General features: G+C 36.3%; 2 protein-coding genes across 2 annotated transcripts in view; one reads left to right on the top strand and one right to left on the bottom strand.

Annotated features, from left to right (window-relative positions):
* The window catches only part of LOC134225299 (microtubule-associated protein futsch), a 334,589-nt gene that overhangs the window by 59,305 nt on the left and 256,404 nt on the right, over positions 1–18,880 (bottom strand). The window lies entirely within an intron of this gene.
* Positions 9,525–11,742, top strand: LOC134227884 (mucin-2-like). Its single transcript, XM_062709581.1, has 2 exons — positions 9,525–9,664; positions 9,757–11,742. The coding sequence occupies exons 1-2, from the start codon at positions 9,619–9,621 to the stop codon at positions 10,992–10,994; spliced, it is 1,284 nt and encodes a 427-aa protein (XP_062565565.1). The 5' UTR covers positions 9,525–9,618; the 3' UTR covers positions 10,995–11,742.

The following is an 18,880-nucleotide window of genomic DNA, read 5'->3' as shown; positions in this document are numbered from 1 at the left end:
GTTTCTTTTTTTACTTTCCTTACGGCGCCTAATCTGAAATTCAAATGAACAATCGCTTACTTTGAGCGATTGATTGTTTATTCTCGCGAAGGATGAACAATTGAACAAATTAAGAGAATGCTAATGCTGTAGTTTAGAAGTTGCATAGGTCACATCACTTTCCATGGTAAATTCCGATATATGTAACTGATTACCCCTCCCAACTAACAACTTCCTTCCCGTGGTAATTGTGGAGATGCAGAGGTATTCTCGGCCAATAGTAGCAACAATAACCACACACAAACTTTCCCTTCCTTTCCCAACTGACTCAAAGGACTTAGCCGGCGCCGTTATTTATCAACATTGCGAGCTGCTGAAACGTGCACTTCGAGAATATTTGGTAAATCCCAACCACTATTCACTTGGATCGTAGTGCAATTTGCACCAGTTCTGATCAATCACGGAGTAGCAACCATTGATATGTACAGTCAGTCTAAGCTAAGCTAAGCTAAAATTAATGACAAGCGTTTTTAAATACCTTTGACGAAAGCTCTGGCGGGGGAATCGCAAATGAAACACCGTATAGAGATCGTAAAGGTTTGTTCATTGATTCTTATTCTATTCTTCATTAAGTCTTCCATTTCATTCACGAAGGGTTCTAAGAATATGTTAATATCACTGGATTTGCTTTTTCCTGAATAGCTCTGGGACTTCTGGGATGTTAAAGAGAAGGGGCCAAAGCTCATCTTTTGAGCTTTTGTAAACGGGAAGGCCGTCAATATTGAACTTTAATGAAATTGTTGTAAACTGACGAATATACGGAAAAGCTTGTTCAAGGCATTGTCTCCATCCATTATGTCAGTATTCACCTTCATCCATTATTTGAAGTTCAACATTCCGGTCGCTCTTCAAAAACGTTCGAGGATCTTTCGGGAAAACATTGGGCAGCCGTTTGTCAAGTATGACAAATAACTCCTTGAGTGCGTTTTGTTCAATATTGAAGGACACATCCCATGCTTGTAATTCGGTGTAAAGTTGTTCGTTTTGATATTTATCACTTTTGGAAGACGGTGGCCATTGTATTTCAGGTTCCATGGAAATTGTTTCAGATGTTTCAGCTGAACTTGGCATGAAACCTGTGTATAACTTCGTTTTTACTGGAGACAATATTGGCTCGTTCACATGTTGCAATATGCTTTTACGTTTTTCTCCGACTGCGTACACGCTATCCGTGGAAGTATTCAATATTTTCAAATAATTTTTGTAATTTTACGCTTGAAATGACCACTGTTTTTGATTTTTTTCCCACTTATCAGACATATTGACACTTTGCCCGCAAGATGTTTTTTTCATAATGTCCTTAGAAGGTATTATAATATCCGCTATTATTCAAAACATAAGTAAGATTGTTTTAAAACAGGATTCTTTCAGATTTCATAGTTTTATTACAGATGTGTTACGACAAGCGAAAGGAGACTTGACGATATTTTTAACGAGGTTATAACATAGGTTTTATTGAACGCTTAGAGGGTCAATTACAAAACATATTTCGATGATTTAATTTGACAAAAAACTTATTCAAGAGATTGCACAATGGGGAAATCCGATTTCAAAGGTGGAAAAAATTAATAACTTTATTCACGAACAACTTACAGATGAGATCAAGAGCTTATTCGAAAGGGAATTTTGCAAAGAATTCAGTGAGTGCTGTTTCATGGACGAGGAACACTTCTGTATGTTGTTATTGAGCTCGTTTTGCTCTAATGCCCCATATATTGCGAGTTTCCAAACTATTTGTCATTTTATCTTTAAGACATTGGTCTAAAATTGTGTTTATCTCTTCACTGTGGATCCACAGAAGGGCACTAAATATATTTTGTTGGTAAAAGTTGGAAATTTAAGGGATTTTGGGGTCAAATAAGCATCAAAGTGCATTTTATGCGCAATTTTCATGTATTCTGTAAAAAATAGTAATATTTACAGATAAGTGTTGATATTATTACCTCAAAGTGTTGAACAGATATTAACAAATGTTTGCCGAACAAAAATTAATGAAATAAATCGTTTCACAAATGTTTTATTTGGTTATTTATTGAGTAAAAAACGATTTTTTAAAACTTTTGAATAGCACCGATGCCAAACATTTCCAAACCATACCCGATAGCACAACTAGACAAGAATAGTCATATATTATGAGTCTTGGTGTGATCATAGATAGGAGGTGATGGGAGATACTCTTTTTTCTTACCTTTTTGCCCAAATTCCCCTATGAAATAATATAGCTCAATGATTCTGAGCAAGGAAATGATGTAGTAATGTTAATTTAGTTGATACTTTCCAATGATATAATGAAAATAACAAATAATCATATAATTCATAAAAAATATTGAATTATAGGGGATTTAGGGGTCATACAGCTCATTTAATGTAACTTTTTATACAAAATAGGATAACTTTTCTCACGAGCTTATCTCTGCCAGATAAGGTTAAGGGCTTATTCGAAAGAGAATTTTCCAAGAAATTCAGTGAGAGATGTTTTATAGACGTGAGACACTTCTGTATGTAGTTATTAAGCTTGGTTTGCCCCAATGTCCCATACATCACAGTTTATCATATTTTCGTGCTTTTATCTTCCAAGTATTGTACTAAAGATGTGTTCTCCTCTTCATTATAGATCCATAGAAAAGCACTATACATGCTTTGTTGGTAAAAGTTGGAAATTAAAGGGATTTGGGGGTCAAATAAGTAATACGTGAATTTTTCATGTATTCTGTAAAAATTAATAAAAATATTATTATTCCCCAAAATATTCTACAGACATTGATAAATGTTTGCGAAACAATTACTAATGAAGTAAATCATTTCGCAAGTGTTTTGTTTTGTGATTTAATGGGTAAAACCCGATTTTTTAAATGCTTCTGAAAAGTGCCATTCGCAAACCATACCCGTTTGCACAACTAGATAAGAGTAAATATATTAGTCGATGTGGTAATAGATAGGAATAGATAGAAAATATTCTTTTCTCAAGACCTTTCACCCAAATTCCCCTTATGAAATAATATAGCTCAATGATTCTGGGTTAAGAAATGATGGAGTAATATTGATTCAATTATATTTTGTCAATGATACTATAAAAATAACAAATATTCGTAGATCGCATTGAAAACAAAAAAAATCCAAGGGTTCAGGGCTCAGAACCATAAAATAATACATAAATAATGAATTTTTTCACTTATTTGTCCCAAAATGCCTTAAAAATCCATTTTTAATGTAATATATGGATATTTGTTTTTTTATGGTATCAATTTTTGGTAAAAAAAAGTTATGACAATAATATCAACTAATATCTGTAAATATCTGAATAATCAATAGATTTCGCCAAAATTGACCATATGTAGAGCTACATCAATGCTTACAAGTTTTTAATTAAACCTTAAGTTTGATGATTATTTGACCCCAAAATTCTTTAAATTTCCCACTTTTCCAACAAAATATGTATAGTGCTATGTATGGATCTACAATGAAGAGGAAAACAGAATTTCAGTGTAATTTTTGAAAGATAAAAGTACCAAAATATGAAAAGTTTTGATGTATGGGACATTGGGGCAAAACCAGCTCAATAACTACATACAGAAGTGTCTCGTGTCTATAAAACATCTCTCACTGAATTTCTTGGAAAATTCTCTTTCGAATAAGCCCTTAACCTTATCTGTGAGTCGCTCGTGAGAAAAGTTATCCTATTTTGTATAAAAAGTTACATTAAATGAGCTGTATGACCCCTAAATCCCCTATAATTCAATATTTTAATGAAATATATGATTATTTGTTATTTTCATTATATCATTGGAAAATATCAATTAAATTAACATTACTACATCATTTCCTTGCTCAGAATCATTGTGCTATATTGTTTCATAGGGGAATTTGGGCAAAAGGTATGAAAAAAGAGTATCTCCCATCACCTCCTATCTATGATCACATCAAAACTCATAACATATGACTATTCTTGTCTAGTTGTGCTATCGGGTATGGTTTGGAAATGTTTGGCATCGGTGCTATTCAAAAGTTTTAAAAAATCGTTTTTTACTCAATAAATAACCAAATAAAACATTTGTGAAACGATTTATTTCATTAATTTTTGTTCGGCAAACATTTGTCAATATCTGTACAACACATTGAGACAATAATATCAACACTTATCTGTAAATATTACTATTTTTACAGAATACATGAAAATTGCGCATAAAATGCACTTTGATGCTTATTTGACCCCAAAATCCCTTAAATTTCCAACTTTTACCAACAAAATATATTTAGTGCCCTTCTGTGGATCCACAGTGAAGAGATAAACACAATTTTAGACCAATGTCTTAAAGATAAAATGACAAATAGTTTGGAAACTCGCAATATATGGGGCATTAGGGCAAAACGAGCTCAATAACTACATACAGAAGTGTTCCTCGTCCATGAAACAGCACTCACTGAATTCTTTGCAAAAATCCCTTTCGAATAAGCTCTTGATCTCATCTGTAAGTTGTTCGTGAAGAAAATTATTAATTTTTTCCACCTTTGAAATCGGATTTCCCCATTGTGGATTGTTATGAAAATGACTTCAAATGGTTTTGAAGATAACTTGACATTTTTCATTATTTTCTACTTAGTAATACCTCATTAATCAAACATGAACTTATACATCACTAATAAAACCTCGTTAAAAAATTACTAAAACCTAAAAGCATAGAAATTGTTACTTGGGTTGAAATAGATCTAAATTTTTGAAAAATATCAATTTCTGTAAGTCAAGCCTTCCTAAACTATGTTTTATATTTTTTTGCGTTATTTTCATTTTTGTTTAGTAATTATCATCTTTTTCCAGCCCAAATACGGTTCTCTACTGAATGTTGTATTCACATTTCTTTCTTCCGACATTTGCACTATGAGACCAGCCCATTGTCAGTCTGCCATATTTTAAAGGGTTCATATTTGCCTCTAGATACAGTGTCTCATCGAGTCTGTGTCAAAAGGTCGAAGGTCAAAAGGTGGAAGGACAAAAGGTCGAAAAGACAAAAACACAAGAAATGAGTAATGAAAAGTAAGAAGTGAGAAGGCGGTAAAGAGCATAGATAAATGAGAAGTGGAAAGTGAGAAGTGGGAAGTGAGAATTGATAAGTGAGAAATGAGAAGTGAGAAGTATAAAGGAAGAAATGAGAAATAAAAAGTGACATGTGAGAAGTGTGATGTTAGAAGTAAGGAAGGGAGAAATAGGAAATGAGATAAAGATGACAAGTGAAAGAGTAGAAAGAAGGATGAAGGAAAAATATACAGTAAGAAAAAGAAAGGATGAAAGAAGAACAGAAGTACAAATATGAACCAGAAAGAAAGAAGGAAGATGGAAGAAAGAAGGAAAAAAGAAGGGAAAAAGAAGAGAAGACACAAGGAAGTTAAAAAGAAGAAAGAAGGAAGAAGCAAGTAACATGGAAGGAAAAGAGAATAAAGATGGAAGAAATAAGGAATAATAAAGAAAGAAAAAATAAGAAAGAAGGAAAAAAGAAAACAGAAGAAAGAAAGATAGAAAAAAGAAAGATGGAAGTAAGAAAGAGAGGAGAAAGGAAGAAGGAAAAAATAAGGAAGAAAGAAAGAAGAAAGAAGAAAAAAGGAAGAGGGAAGTAAAGAAGGCAAAAAGGAAGAAGAAAGATAAAAAAGGCAGAAAAAACAGGAAGGAACAAGGAAGAAGGAAAGAAGAAAGAAAGAGGAAGGAAAGAAGAAAAGCGGAAACAGGAAGGGAAAAAGAAGAAAGAAGGAAAAAAATAGGAAGAATGAAGGAAAGGGGATGGAAGAAAAACAAAAGAAAGAAAACAAATAAGGAAGAAATAAGGTGGAAAGAAAGAAGAAAAAAGGGAGAAAGAAAAAAGAAATGATGGAGGAAAAACGAAAGAAATTAGAAAGAAAGCAGAAGAATGAATGAAGTAGAAGGAGATTGGACAAAATGAAGAAAACATCAAGAAAGAAGAAGCCCAAGTAACAATTTCAAGGCTTCATAGATTTATTTAAGTTTTTAACGGTTTTATCGCTGCTTTGCTCAATGCCGCGAGATTAGTCTTATAGGAAGACTTGTATCTATCTTCAAAATCGTAATAAAACGTTCAATAAAACCACAAATGTCAAATGCTTTATGAGCTTATTTGGGGCCTGATGATAATCTTGAGGACTCAAATCAAACCAATTTTGAAAACTATCATAAAGCCGAATATATTGGGGGAAATTAACTGGTGGAATAAAATGGACAGTACTTAATTCGTCTTAGACGGTCGAATATATTGATCAAAGACTTGTCTTACGCATAATAACCTAAATAAAACTTGGTAGTTTTAATTAGGTTTATAATGGTATTGTACAAGAACACAATGTTTATTTTGAACCTCGTGAACTATGGTCAATCGAATGGCTAAAAACAGATGTTTCTGTTCCATGTTCCCCAAATATTTCAAACAAAGAAAACAATAAACACATACATTCTCCCAACTGGGCATTCACGTATTTAAGATTTTGATGTTTATTGGTCAAATTCCACTTCTGAAAATGAAACAGATAATAAAAATCAAGCAAACTATATTCTTTTACTTCCGGCAAATAAAAATGGTATAAGTACGAATACACAACGAATGGTGCAATGACCACGATTCGATATATGAAATTTGCATATCAATAATATGAAATTTGCATAACGTGCTAATTGACCACAAAGCTGAAAAGCAAGTCCAAGTTGAATATAGAACCATCATGAAGATAAACTGATCGTAAGGAACCGATTGCAGCAACTTTCAGCAAAATACTTATTGTATTTGAAAGTTATGCAAAATGTTATTTTGGCCGTCAAAATTGCCCACAGTGCAGTAGCAGCCATGCTGGTAGAAAAAAATAATTTTATATCGGCGTAAATCTTTTGCAAAATCCATTGTCATTAGTAATAATCGCTGCATTTCAAGATGATTTCCAAAATTTGAAGCACGAGAAATGTTTCCTTGCAAATCGGAATGCCGCCAGAAAAAAAGCAGGATATCGGTTTATTATTTACGCTAATCAATTGGCCGTAAATCACAGTATTACGAAGGCGCACTTGAACAAACTGATTTTCTTACCTGTTTTCACCAGAAATTCGAACGCGCAGAAAAATTTGCAAGCACGCGAATGAATTCTGGGCATCCAATTTCCAATAAATAAACATGTTCGTGATGATGTTTTTTTTTCATTCATTTTCCATTTCTACGATTATCCTTTTTCTACAAAACAATAACAAAAAGTTACACGGAAGAGAAATTCCCTTTTTTGCCAGCGGTTTTATGGAACTCTTATGAATAACCTTTAACTTGCTTTGAAGACGATCTCAAGAGTGGTCAACTTGGTCATAACATAATCTTGTAACGGTCATCAAGAGCTGTTCATGTAGATTTAAGTTTTATTGCTAGTCTTGAAAATTTGCTCTCCAAAACTGCTAATAGAGTATGATATAACTCAAAATGTTACTTGGGAAGGAGAGAAGACACAAGGAAACAAAAACAAAGATAGAAAGAAGAAGTAAGCAACAGGGAAGAAAAAAATAAATGAAATAAAGAAGAAAGAAGGGAGAAAAAAGAAAGAAGGAAGAAGACACAAGGAAAAAAAACAAAGATAGAAAGAAGAAGCAAGTTACAGGGAAGGAAGAAAGATAGATAGAGGAATTAAAGAACAAAGAAGAAAGAAATAAGGAAAAAGAAGAAAGAAAGGAAGAAAGAATGGAAGGAAGAAGAAAGAAGGAAGGAAAAAAAGGAAGGAGGAAGAAGGAAGAAATACGGAAGAAAGTAAGAAGGAAGAGAAACAGGAAACAAGAAGTAAGAAAGAAAGAAGGTAGAAAGAAAGAAGAAAGAGAGAAGAATGAAGGAAAAAAGGAAGAAAGAGAACAGCAAGAAGGAAGAAAACCAGGAAACAAGAAAGAAAAGAAACAAGAAGAAAAAGGGAAAAAAGAAGAAATAAGGAAGAAAGTATGAAAAAAGAAGGAAGAAAGGCGTAAGAAAGACAGAGGAAAGAATTAAGGATGGAAGAAGGTGGAAAGAAGGAAGAAAGAATAAGGAAAATGGAAAAAATAGAAGAAAGAAGGAAGAAAGAAGTTAGAAAAAATGAAAGAGAAAATGGAAGAAAGAAGGAAGAAAAAGCAAGAAATAAGAAAGAAGCAAGGATAATGGAAGGAAGGAAACATATGAATTAAGAAGGAAGAACGAGAAAGGAAAAATAAAGAAGAAAGAAAATAGAAGGTAGAAGAGAGAAAAAAGAAGAACGAAGCACCTTTCGACCTTTTGACGCAGTTTTTTTATTTCGACCTTTTGTCCCTTCGACCTTTTGACCCTTCGACCTTATGTCCTTTCCGCCTTATGACATTCGACCTTTTGTCTTTCGACCTTTTGACCTTCGACTATTTGTCCCATAGCCGTCTCATCATTTTGAAGGGTACAAACCATGTACAATAACCTTACCGAATATTGCTCGCAGCACATTTTGCTTGAAAAGCTTCTTATAATTACCACGCTCCATGTCCGAAATAGGCTATTGGATGGAGTTATACAGAGCAAATTCCATTTCCGGTTGCATGTTACGGAAGCTATATTGTTGCTATAAGCACAACTGTCTCACATTTGATTGATTCCATATTTGTGTGGGTTATTCATACTTTTATGAGCAGTAAGCTGGTAAGCTATATAAACTGGTTTTTGTACCCAAGTAATAATTATGGTTTTATAATGTTTTTGAAGATAGCGATCTACTCTTCAGGTGTGCTATGAAACCATTATACATAAGTGTTACTAGGGATCATTATCCCATCTCACAAGCATTCCAAGGTGAACTATTTCTTGAACGCCTCCAATCATCTTCTGTACATCCTCTTATTTCTATGTCTATCCGTGACAATATACTTCAAACTGGCTCCTCTCTCACCATCTCAATCTTCAGTGAGACAAAAGTCTCCACCACTATTCTGCGATCGTTTCCTGAGGAGCATGACTTCATCTGCAAAACCCAGGAGCATATGCATAAGCTCTGCCAAGATGAAGAACATGGTTACATGCAGAGACAGAGATAAGCTTAGTGTTGTTTGTGCTAAGAAAGTAAAAGGGATGTATTTGAAGATGTAGAAACAAAATATACCTTTGAAATGCTGACAAACACTACCAATGCTGTAAACACTGGCAATGACGTTTTCTATGAAGAATGTCTGTTTTAAATGGGATTACCTCTGGCGTACATAACCAGTTTTAGGTCTATGTTAGGTTATAATTATCACTGGAGACTTTCACTTAAATTAACGGGCAATCTGACAATCAACTCAACATGCGTCAATATCATAATTGTGACTCCTGGGTGTAACTCTATAAATAACCTTCTTATCAAACAATCGAAAGATACGCTTGAATCAAATATTTGGTTTCTTATAAATCCACGTGTTATTGTTTGAAAAACTATGATTAATGCACTTCGCGTAGTTGTTTCATCCACTTTTTGTTGCAGTAGATAATATCTATCACAGTTTCTCCACTCACTTCGATGCACTCGTTCATATCGATTGGACATACTTTCGATAGACTTATTCATTGGAAACATTAAAATAAAATGAAGCTTTATCATTCCTTGATTGTCTTTTACATATTTGTGCAGGGTAAGTTTATTAGTTTCACTTTTTCGTAAATCTCTAATTTTAATCTTTTGTGCTTTGCTTTGTGCTTTGTGAAACGATTGAAAACAACACAGGCTATGATGCAAACCAGCAATGTGATTTGTGCGTCAATCGGTTCAATTGGACTGCATGCGACGCGGCAGCAAGGTCCAATGTGTGCTCTGAGGATCTCGTGGATGCGACCCATAATTTCCTTTCGCAGTACAATCCAACATTGAGTGAAACCCTATCAAGCGACACCAGCGTTCGTCAGTTTCGTTGCTTCCTGTTGGAGCTGGAAATAGACGTTTCCACTGTGAATGTGTTCATCAGAGCTTGTACCTATGAAAGTTTGGTGTTTTGTGAAGGATGGAATGCTAACGGCGCCAGGGCCACCAATTGTGCTGTTTGTTCGGACGGAATGTGTGAACGAAACGCCACGTGGGATGCGCTTTTAGCGACGACGACTACCGTTGATCCACCAACGACAACAGCCATTGATTTGTCTACAACGACAACGGTATTAACGACAACAACGACAACTGTTGATCCGTCTACGACAACTGTCGTCATTCCGTCAACGACAACAACGGTGTTAGCGACAACAACAACTACCGTCAATCCATCATCGACGACTACCATTGAACCGTCAACAACGACAACAACGACTACCGTCGATCTGACAACAACGACAGCGCCATTGGCGACAACGACAACTACACAAAGTTCACCATTGCCAACGACGTCTACGACATCGACAACAGTTTCAACAACTGAAACTCCATGTATCGTGGACTGGACAACAACGGCGCAAATGACACCAGCTCCAACAGACATGTCAGCATCCGCGGGTACGCATACTACAGTATTAGGAACAAGTACGATACTACACTCTACAGTGACGGAGAGTTCATCCGATACGGATATTACAACTGTCCCGAATAATGCTTTCAACTGTACTGAGTGTGACAGTGCTGTAAGTTGGGAACATTGTAGAAACCGCAGTCGAACCGTCCAGTGTACGACAGCGGACGTTAATGAGCTGCATTCCAGCCTGCATAAATTCAATCCGGGTCTCCCGGTGGGTAATTACAGCGAGTTTAAATGTTTCAGAATCCAGGTGAACCTCAGTGATCCCGAACATGGTGGAGTTGTGTACGGCATGGGGTGCACATTTGCTTCTGCTCGGTTTTGTGCACGTTCTGAATGGCGTAACGCTACGGTTATGGTATGTTCCGGTACGGGTCAGTTAGGCGGTACAGCGCCAGCAATGATTGGTTTGGTGATGGTGATTTTGTCATCAATAGTTGGCAAATTAAACGTGAAGTACTGATAATACTAGGAATGATAAATAAATGCCATTGATAGCATAGTTGCATTTCGATAAATGGTTATGACTATTTTACTCGCAGTACAGCTTTCTTCCCTCGCCATTTGGCCGCTGGTATAATTTTTTTTTGATAAGAACTGTTTCCAGACACTGAACTGACATTTTCTGAGCAAACATTAATGTTTTTCGTTACTACCTAATGACATCCAAAGAGTTGTTTCTTCTATGTCAACAACAGTACTTGATAGAGAATTTTAAACAATAATTTTTATTTCCTTCTTCTAATTTGTCTAGCTATTAAAGAAATCATTTGATAAGGACACAACAAACATGCAAAAGCGTTAGTTAATATCAAAGATGGCTACAAGCAACAAGATACCCGACTTCTGTACTACTTAAATTCCACACATTTTTATTGGCATTAATCTAAAGAAATTTACAAATAAATTTTAAGTGTGCGTAAATAACCACTTGCTATAGGAGATTCCACATAAATGTTATTTGTTTATAAGGGTTAGGTGTGTTTCCGCATATACCAACATTTTCCCCAACCAACAAAATGGTGTAGTTTAGCCAATGGAGTATTTTTAATTTTACCCAACCAATAAAAAGCGTATATCGTTTCTTGTCGAGACCACCATATTTAATGGAACGTACACACGGTCAAGCAGTTTGACCAACATTGACTCCACCTCTCGTTTATTCAAACATCCATCAAGTTTTACCAACAACGGCACGAACAATCAATTTATTCGACCAACCAACAATATCACACACGACAACCGAAGCGCCAACTTGAGCACCAACTATCAAAAAACTACAAATACTTAAACATGTTCGGCGAACCTTGACTCCACCCCCGAAAACTCAAACCAAAATCAAACCGTTTTAATTTTTTCCAACCGAGCCGCCAACTGTCAAATGGTTGTTCGAACAACTTTACACACGTTCAAACAGAGCAGCAACCGAAGCGTTTTCTTGGGGGCGGAGTCAATGTTCGTCAAACTGCTTGACTGGTGTGTACGTTGCATAATGGAACGTACACACGGTCAAGCAGTTCGACTAACATTGACTCCACCTCCCGTTTATTCAAACATTCATCAATTTTTATCAACACCGACACGAACAATCAATTTATTCGACCAACAATATCACACACGAACGACCGAAGCGCCAACTTGAGCACCAACCATCAAAAAATATATGGGGGTTTGTACAACTTCACTACAAATGCTCAAACATGTTCGGCGAACCTTGACTCCGCCCCCGACAACTCAAACCAAAATCAAACCGTTTTAATTTTTTCCAACCGAGCCGCCAACTGTCAAATGGTTGTTCGAACAACTTCACACACGTTCAAACAAAGCAGCAACCGAAGCGTTTTCTTGGGGGTGGAGTCAATGTTCGTCGAACTGCTTGACTGGTGTGTACGTTGCATAACAGAAAAGAGTTGATTCAAGTGAATTTTCTTCAAATCGATGAAAAAATTAATAACAATAATAGCGTAGGTAGTGGTGATGGCCGTCAGCAATGGTTGCGGCAGAAAAGTTATTCGGTTGCGATAGCTTCTGCAGCCATTTATGAGTAGGAAGTGTAGTTTTCTTACAAGATTTAGTCATTTGGTTGTTATTATTGTTTGGAAAAGCGCAGGAAATGCCCAGAAAGTAAAATGTTAATTAGCAAGAAAAGGACAGATTTCTAGTATTCTGAATAGACCTGTGCGCCGGTCATATCATCGACGGCGAGCTGTTGACTTTTATCGGCGACGGCGGCGGCGTGAACCGACGTGAATGAAAAAATCAATTATTGAAAAAAATATTCAGATTCAGACGCGGATTTTTGGACTCACGCGGTTTTGATGCACACGTTCACACGGTAGGAATCGCCCGTATAAAAATAGACTTCAGTAGATTAAAATTACAATATTCTACGTTTGCCGATCTTCAAACAGCACATTCAAAATAGTCAATTGCCGGTGACACTAATCAATATCTGATTTCAAAGTTTTATTTAAATTAACACTATTTTTATAATCTCTGATTTTGATGAATCAAATTTTAACAATAAATCCTGTTTCAATTTTCGTGACTCCTGAGCAGTATTAAAAATTAGATTTCGGTGTCATAGAACTAATTTGTTAATAACTTTTTTTCGAAAGGATTTTTATACATTTCAGTCATTTAACTTCTCAATATATCTAAATTTTAGAAAAACTCGAACTACTATTTTTTGAGTTACATACACAATTGGGCAATGTTTAAGGGGCAGGAAGGACTATATCCAAAGGCTTGATGACCTCCCTGCATGTGTCTATGAGCAGGCCCTATCAAATCCAGTCAACACATGAACGTAAATGGTGTCGCGTTCGTGCATGCATGCATGCCGAAGTGGAGGCGATAGAGGTACTTCTCCATACAACATGTATGTATATAGTCTCCAATTTAGCATTTTGTATTAAACCATGTACGATTTTATGCAGACTGGAAAGCGAACGTGTGCCGCTCAAAGTGCACAAGCCCATCACGAGCGCCAATAGGCACATCAGGATTAATACCAGTGAGATCCTGCTGATTACGGTATACTGGTCCCGGCATGCTGGGGCACTGGGGCACGATGGCCATCCACATTAAATGTTTTTCCTGACATTTGGTAAAATATGCCAAAAAAGTTCTTGGTGAAGTTCCTGAAGGAATTTTTGTAGGATTTTTTTTTTTGAATTACTAGAGGCATTTCTTAGAAAATTACGTCGGGAATTCCTTCGTAAAATCCTATGAGAATTCTGCAGAAATTCACATAAACGTTAGCATTAGCATTAGCATTGAGCAATTCGCACAAATTCGTAGGTGGTACAATCCAAGATTATTGTATATGAGAGTAGCATCACTTTCATCCGTTACCACAGATAATCATTTGGAACTAATCACTATCTCTTAGATACTTAGATGGAAGCAATGCTTCTCTCCAATAGTCGAGATCTGCCCTGCCACGTCCTTGCGAATGCTGAGGAAGGGGAAGGATGGTTAGTTGGACACATTCCTAAGAAAGATGCAGATAATTCTACGACCTCTCATAGGTGCCACGGGAGGTTTTGGGATTGTGTGGAAGGTTATAACAGTAGGAATCGTTTTGATAGAACGTGAAACACAGAAAGAACTAAGATAGAAATACAAAGTAGGAAAGGGCGAGCCTGGAATTGAACATACAACATCCTGCTCATAAGGCAGAAACGGTAGCCACTAGACCACAGAGCTCGTCAAAATTCACATAAATGTTCTTCCTAAAATCCATTCAGGTTCTCTTTGGGGAATTCCCTTGGAAATTCCTTTAGTAAAACAATAAAATATTCCTGCAGGAATCTATTTGGGTGATCATTAAAGAATGAATTCCTAAAAGAAATTTTAAAGGACTTTCGGAGGGAATTCCTGAAGTAATGTCAAAAAGAGTTTATGATGGCATTTCCAGCAAAATTTTTGGAGGAACTTCCGGAAGAATAAGTGGGAACCTTTAAAAAAAATTCGAAGATATTTTCACAGACATTTTCAAAGAAATTCCTAACAGAATTTCCGAATGCATACCTAAAGCAATTTTGGAAGGAACTTTCAAATAAATTTTCAAAGAGTTTTTGTTGTGTTGTCCGGAGAAAAATCGAATGTAATTTCCTATTCCAGGTCACTCATTATTGAGCCACCAGTCGCCAGTCTTCCTGCACGCTGCCCGCACGCGCATCTTCCACATTACCCCGGAGCTGACGTCCTCTTCCAGGTTCTCTGCTAAAAATGACTTATGCTGGTCTCTCTTCCGGTATACGCACTGCATGTCCAGCCCACTGTAAACTGCCGTATTTTATCAGCCTGCCTATGTCTGCATGTTATGCACTTGGTATAACTCGTGAAATAATTTTCAGAGAAAATCCTAAGCAAATTTCCTTATAAAAAGCTTAGAAATTTCCGAAGTAATCCGTAAATAAATTTCTGGAGGAGCTTTTAGTGATTTTTTGGAGGAATTTTTAAAACATTTTACGTAGATATTTCAAAGGAATTTGCGAAGGATTTTCAGAAGGTATATCCGAATTTCTGAACGAATTCTTGACGGAATGTCCAAAGGATTTGTCAGAGAAATCTAAAACTGTCGGAAGTTTCTTCAGGCTTTATTTTGAAAAAACGAGCAATGGGTAATGTTTTCAACATAACCGCGAGTAGATGTAGGACTTGTATAAACGTAACGTATTTACATTTAACTTCTAACTTTTGGATCTATGATGTTTGATTATGCTGTGTAGAATTATTATCAATTTGTTTATTCAAAACTTTTGGAAATAAAACTAATAATTAAGTACATAATTAGAAATGATTTGTTTCTAACTATTAAGCCCTTATTTACTCAAGAAAATGTAGTTTAGTCAGTAGTCTACGTCAAGATTAATAATACAATTTCTCAGGAAATGCAAAACAAAAAATAAGATAAAGTCTATTTAAATATTTTTTTTGGAAATTATTTTTTGCGAACTTTTTTAAAACATTTACAAGTAATACAGCAAAATTTTCTAATCTAAAATGGATATTAACACTATTGCTGATTGCGCATCTTTAATTGCTAATGCCTTCTGCAAACAAATGAAAGTAATTATTTTAATCAAGTTTTTATTTTCATCAGTGTAGTTGATTTTGTTTGCTGGGGAATCAGAACTGTTATAGTATAACCATGTTTTAATGTACGTGTCGTTTAGTACAAAGCACAACTTAACATATGATCAGTCATATGACATGACTCGAACCCATCCCGGGATCATGTGGATCATGAAACCAATCACCTGGATGAGCAGACCAAATCTCTCTAAATTTATTTTTCTTCATCCACCACCGATGCCCTCGCTGCCTCAGCCATCATCGGCCTCTAGACGTGAACTCCGAGCGATACGATGGGCGCTTGCATCCATCGCAACCGACACCACTGCATCCGACCATCATCAAGCACAGAATGACAAAAAAAAAATGCGCCCACTTCTTTCATGCATATTCACAGACCCACCGGCAGTTCTATCGCTGGCGACTGCATGCTGTATAGGCAAGCACAGCGAACGACCGAACGAAAAAAGTACGTCAGTACTCGCTGCTGTCACAAATTATAATGACTCGCACACGGCAGACACTGCTTCTTTTATACACAAAGAAAATATTCCGATAGACCCGAAGGCTCGTGACATACCGCATTCTGATGTCCGTGTTAGGAATGCAAGGGATTTGTTACATATGAAATTTTTACTGGATTTGACAAGAATTGAAATTTTTAATAGCTTATCGTTAATAATCTCAAGTTTCAATGAAATAGGCAAATTGCTGGAGATTGTGCGAGTCGATTGATATATAAATCATAAAAATCCATCGGAAGATAAAGGCGCTAGAAACGTTCAAAATCTTTCCTTCCAGCGTAACGCTCTCGATTTCCAAAAATCTAAATGACACCCAGTATAGTAAAGAAAGACGTAAGTCCTACGTCAAAACCTTCAGGGATTTCTTCAGATATTCCTTCAGGAAAATTTTCAGTATTTTTAAAAGAAATTTCGCCTTAGAACTTTGCAATGAATTCCAAAAGATTTTTGAGATGAATTATCAGAAGAATACCTTAACGATTTTCCAAAGGGTTTTCCTAAACAAATTTCTGAAGGATCGCGTGGAGGAAATTCCGAAATAATTCCTGAGGGAAATTCCAAGGAATACCCGAAAGACTTTCTGGAATTCGTTTCTGGACGAGTTTTTATGGAACTCCTTGAGGCAATTTCCGAGGAATTCTGACGAATCTCCAAAGAAATTCCTGGAGAAATCTAGGAATTATTTTATAAATACCAGTAGGCATTTCCTATGAGATTCTATTAGGATTTTCTTCATTAATTCCTTTGAGTATTTCTCCGGACATTCCTTCAAAAATTCCTTTGTGGACTCCTCTGGAAATCCCTTTAGGCATTCTTTTGGGAAGTCATTTAGAAATACACACAAAAACTCTTTTAGCAGTTCTAACGGGAATTATTTTCAGGCTCTCTTTTATAAATGCCTTCGAAAATTCATTTGGAAATTCCTGCACAAAACCATCCAGGAGTTTCTTCAAAAACTCCTCCAAAAATTCATTTGAGAACTCCTCAAGATTTTTTTTTCCTTAAATAATCTAAAAAAATCTGCCAAAAATTCCTGGAACCAAACCATTGTCACATGGATGCTCATTGATTCCAAAATAAAAATTAGTTATACTGGACAAAAAACTGGAAATGATTTCACAGTAGAGATTTAATTATTTTGCTAAATTGGTTTGCCAAATAAGCCAACTTTCCTAATAGCACAAATCGAAAAACTAAGAAAAATGATTCAGACCGCATCGTGCTTTCGTGCTGTGCGGTTCTTTCTCTCTTTGCGGAAGGAAGTTTTTAATACTACCCGAAGCTATTTTAATTTCAACGGTGCTTCTTAGCGCTATTTGTACCCACTGATCCCGTTACAATCTTTGCAAGGACCCGTGCCTTCGTTTTACGTTGGACCCGTTTGCGGAAGTAAAATTCCGACAAGCGGTGGTAATCTTGCAGGGACATCGTTCTGGGAAAAAACCTATTAGAAGGTCACGTCTCCACGCTCAGCAATGAGTATTAATAAAAACAAGAGGAAGGGGGAGTCTTTGAATTCTCCACTTCCTTCTAAGAAACAAGGATTCAAGATCGTCCTGCCAAAGCGCGGAAAAAATAGAAGGAAGCTGGAGAATTCAGATATTCCTTCTAACTCTAATATCGGAAATAATTCTTCTCCAATCGAACTGAGCAATCAGTTCGATTTAATCAATGATGAAATTGAGCAAATCGAATATACCTCTAGCCCAGGTGATTCGATTCATGCGAAAAAGCAAAGGATTCCGCCAATTGTGGTATCTGTTGCCGAGTTTTCTGGCTTCCGGAATGAGATTTTGAGTAACCTTCAGGGGATCAAGGTTTCATTTCAGATTGCTAGGAAGGGTGACTGCCGCGTTTTGCCGGGATCCTTTGACGATCGCAAACGTCTTCTTCAGTATTTAACTGAGAAGCGTCATAAATTCTTCACATACGACGACAAAACTGAGCGATTGTTCAAAGTCGTCTTGAAAGGTCTCCCCAGTGATGATAAATCACTGGATGAGATTAAAATTGAAATTTCTCAATTACTTGGATTTTCACCAGTCCAAGTAATTAAGATGAAAAAGAAATCCTACTCTGGTACTTGCCAGAGGGGCATTTCTCAAGAATTTTATTTAGTTCATTTTAACAAAAGTGAACTAAATAATATGAAAAGTTTGGAAAAGGCATGTATTCCGTCCCATGTCCGTGTTACATGGGAACATTTCCGCAGGCCTGGGGGAAATTTCCAAAACCCCACCCAGTGCCGTAAGTGCCAAAAGTGGGGTCATGGAACCAAACATTGTCACATGGATGCTAAATGCATGATTTGTGGTGGAACCTCTCACGCCAAAGACGCATGTCCTGTGAGAGAAGATTCCAATAAATTTAAATGTGCAAATTGTGGGGGCAATCATAAATCCAATTTCTGGGAATGCCCTTCACGCAAAAAAGTTTCCGTGCAAAATTGATGACGGGAAATTCCAATCGGATCCCAGAGTCGGCGGGTAGAAATTTTTCAAACGCTCAAATTTCGAAACCAGTCACCGGTCGAGCAATTCGTACCCACCACAATTCACAAACAAATTTTGCCGCTCGTCAACGGGTAGCAAGCACTTCAGTAAATCCCAATTTTTCGAATGTACCTACGTATGCAAACATCGCTGCTGGTAGACAAAATTTCTCTTCTCAAAATGAGGTTTATACCCATGTCCCAACGGAAAATAATGGTCATGTTGCCGATTCAGGTAGCATGACTGCT

Source organism: Armigeres subalbatus, chromosome 3 (genome assembly GCF_024139115.2).
Source record: "Armigeres subalbatus isolate Guangzhou_Male chromosome 3, GZ_Asu_2, whole genome shotgun sequence".
In the NCBI taxonomy this organism is placed as follows: Eukaryota; Metazoa; Arthropoda; class Insecta; order Diptera; family Culicidae; genus Armigeres; species Armigeres subalbatus.
This window is presented reverse-complemented; position numbering and strand designations above follow the sequence as displayed.

Excerpts from the sequence above, each read along its gene's own strand:
- LOC134227884 (XM_062709581.1), top strand. The coding sequence starts at position 9,619 with ATGAAGCTTTATCATTCCTTGATTGTCTTTTACATATTTGTGCAGG. Across the intron at positions 9,665-9,756 it reads CTTTTACATATTTGTGCAGG|GCTATGATGCAAACCAGCAA; the intron begins GTAAGTTTATTA and ends AAAACAACACAG.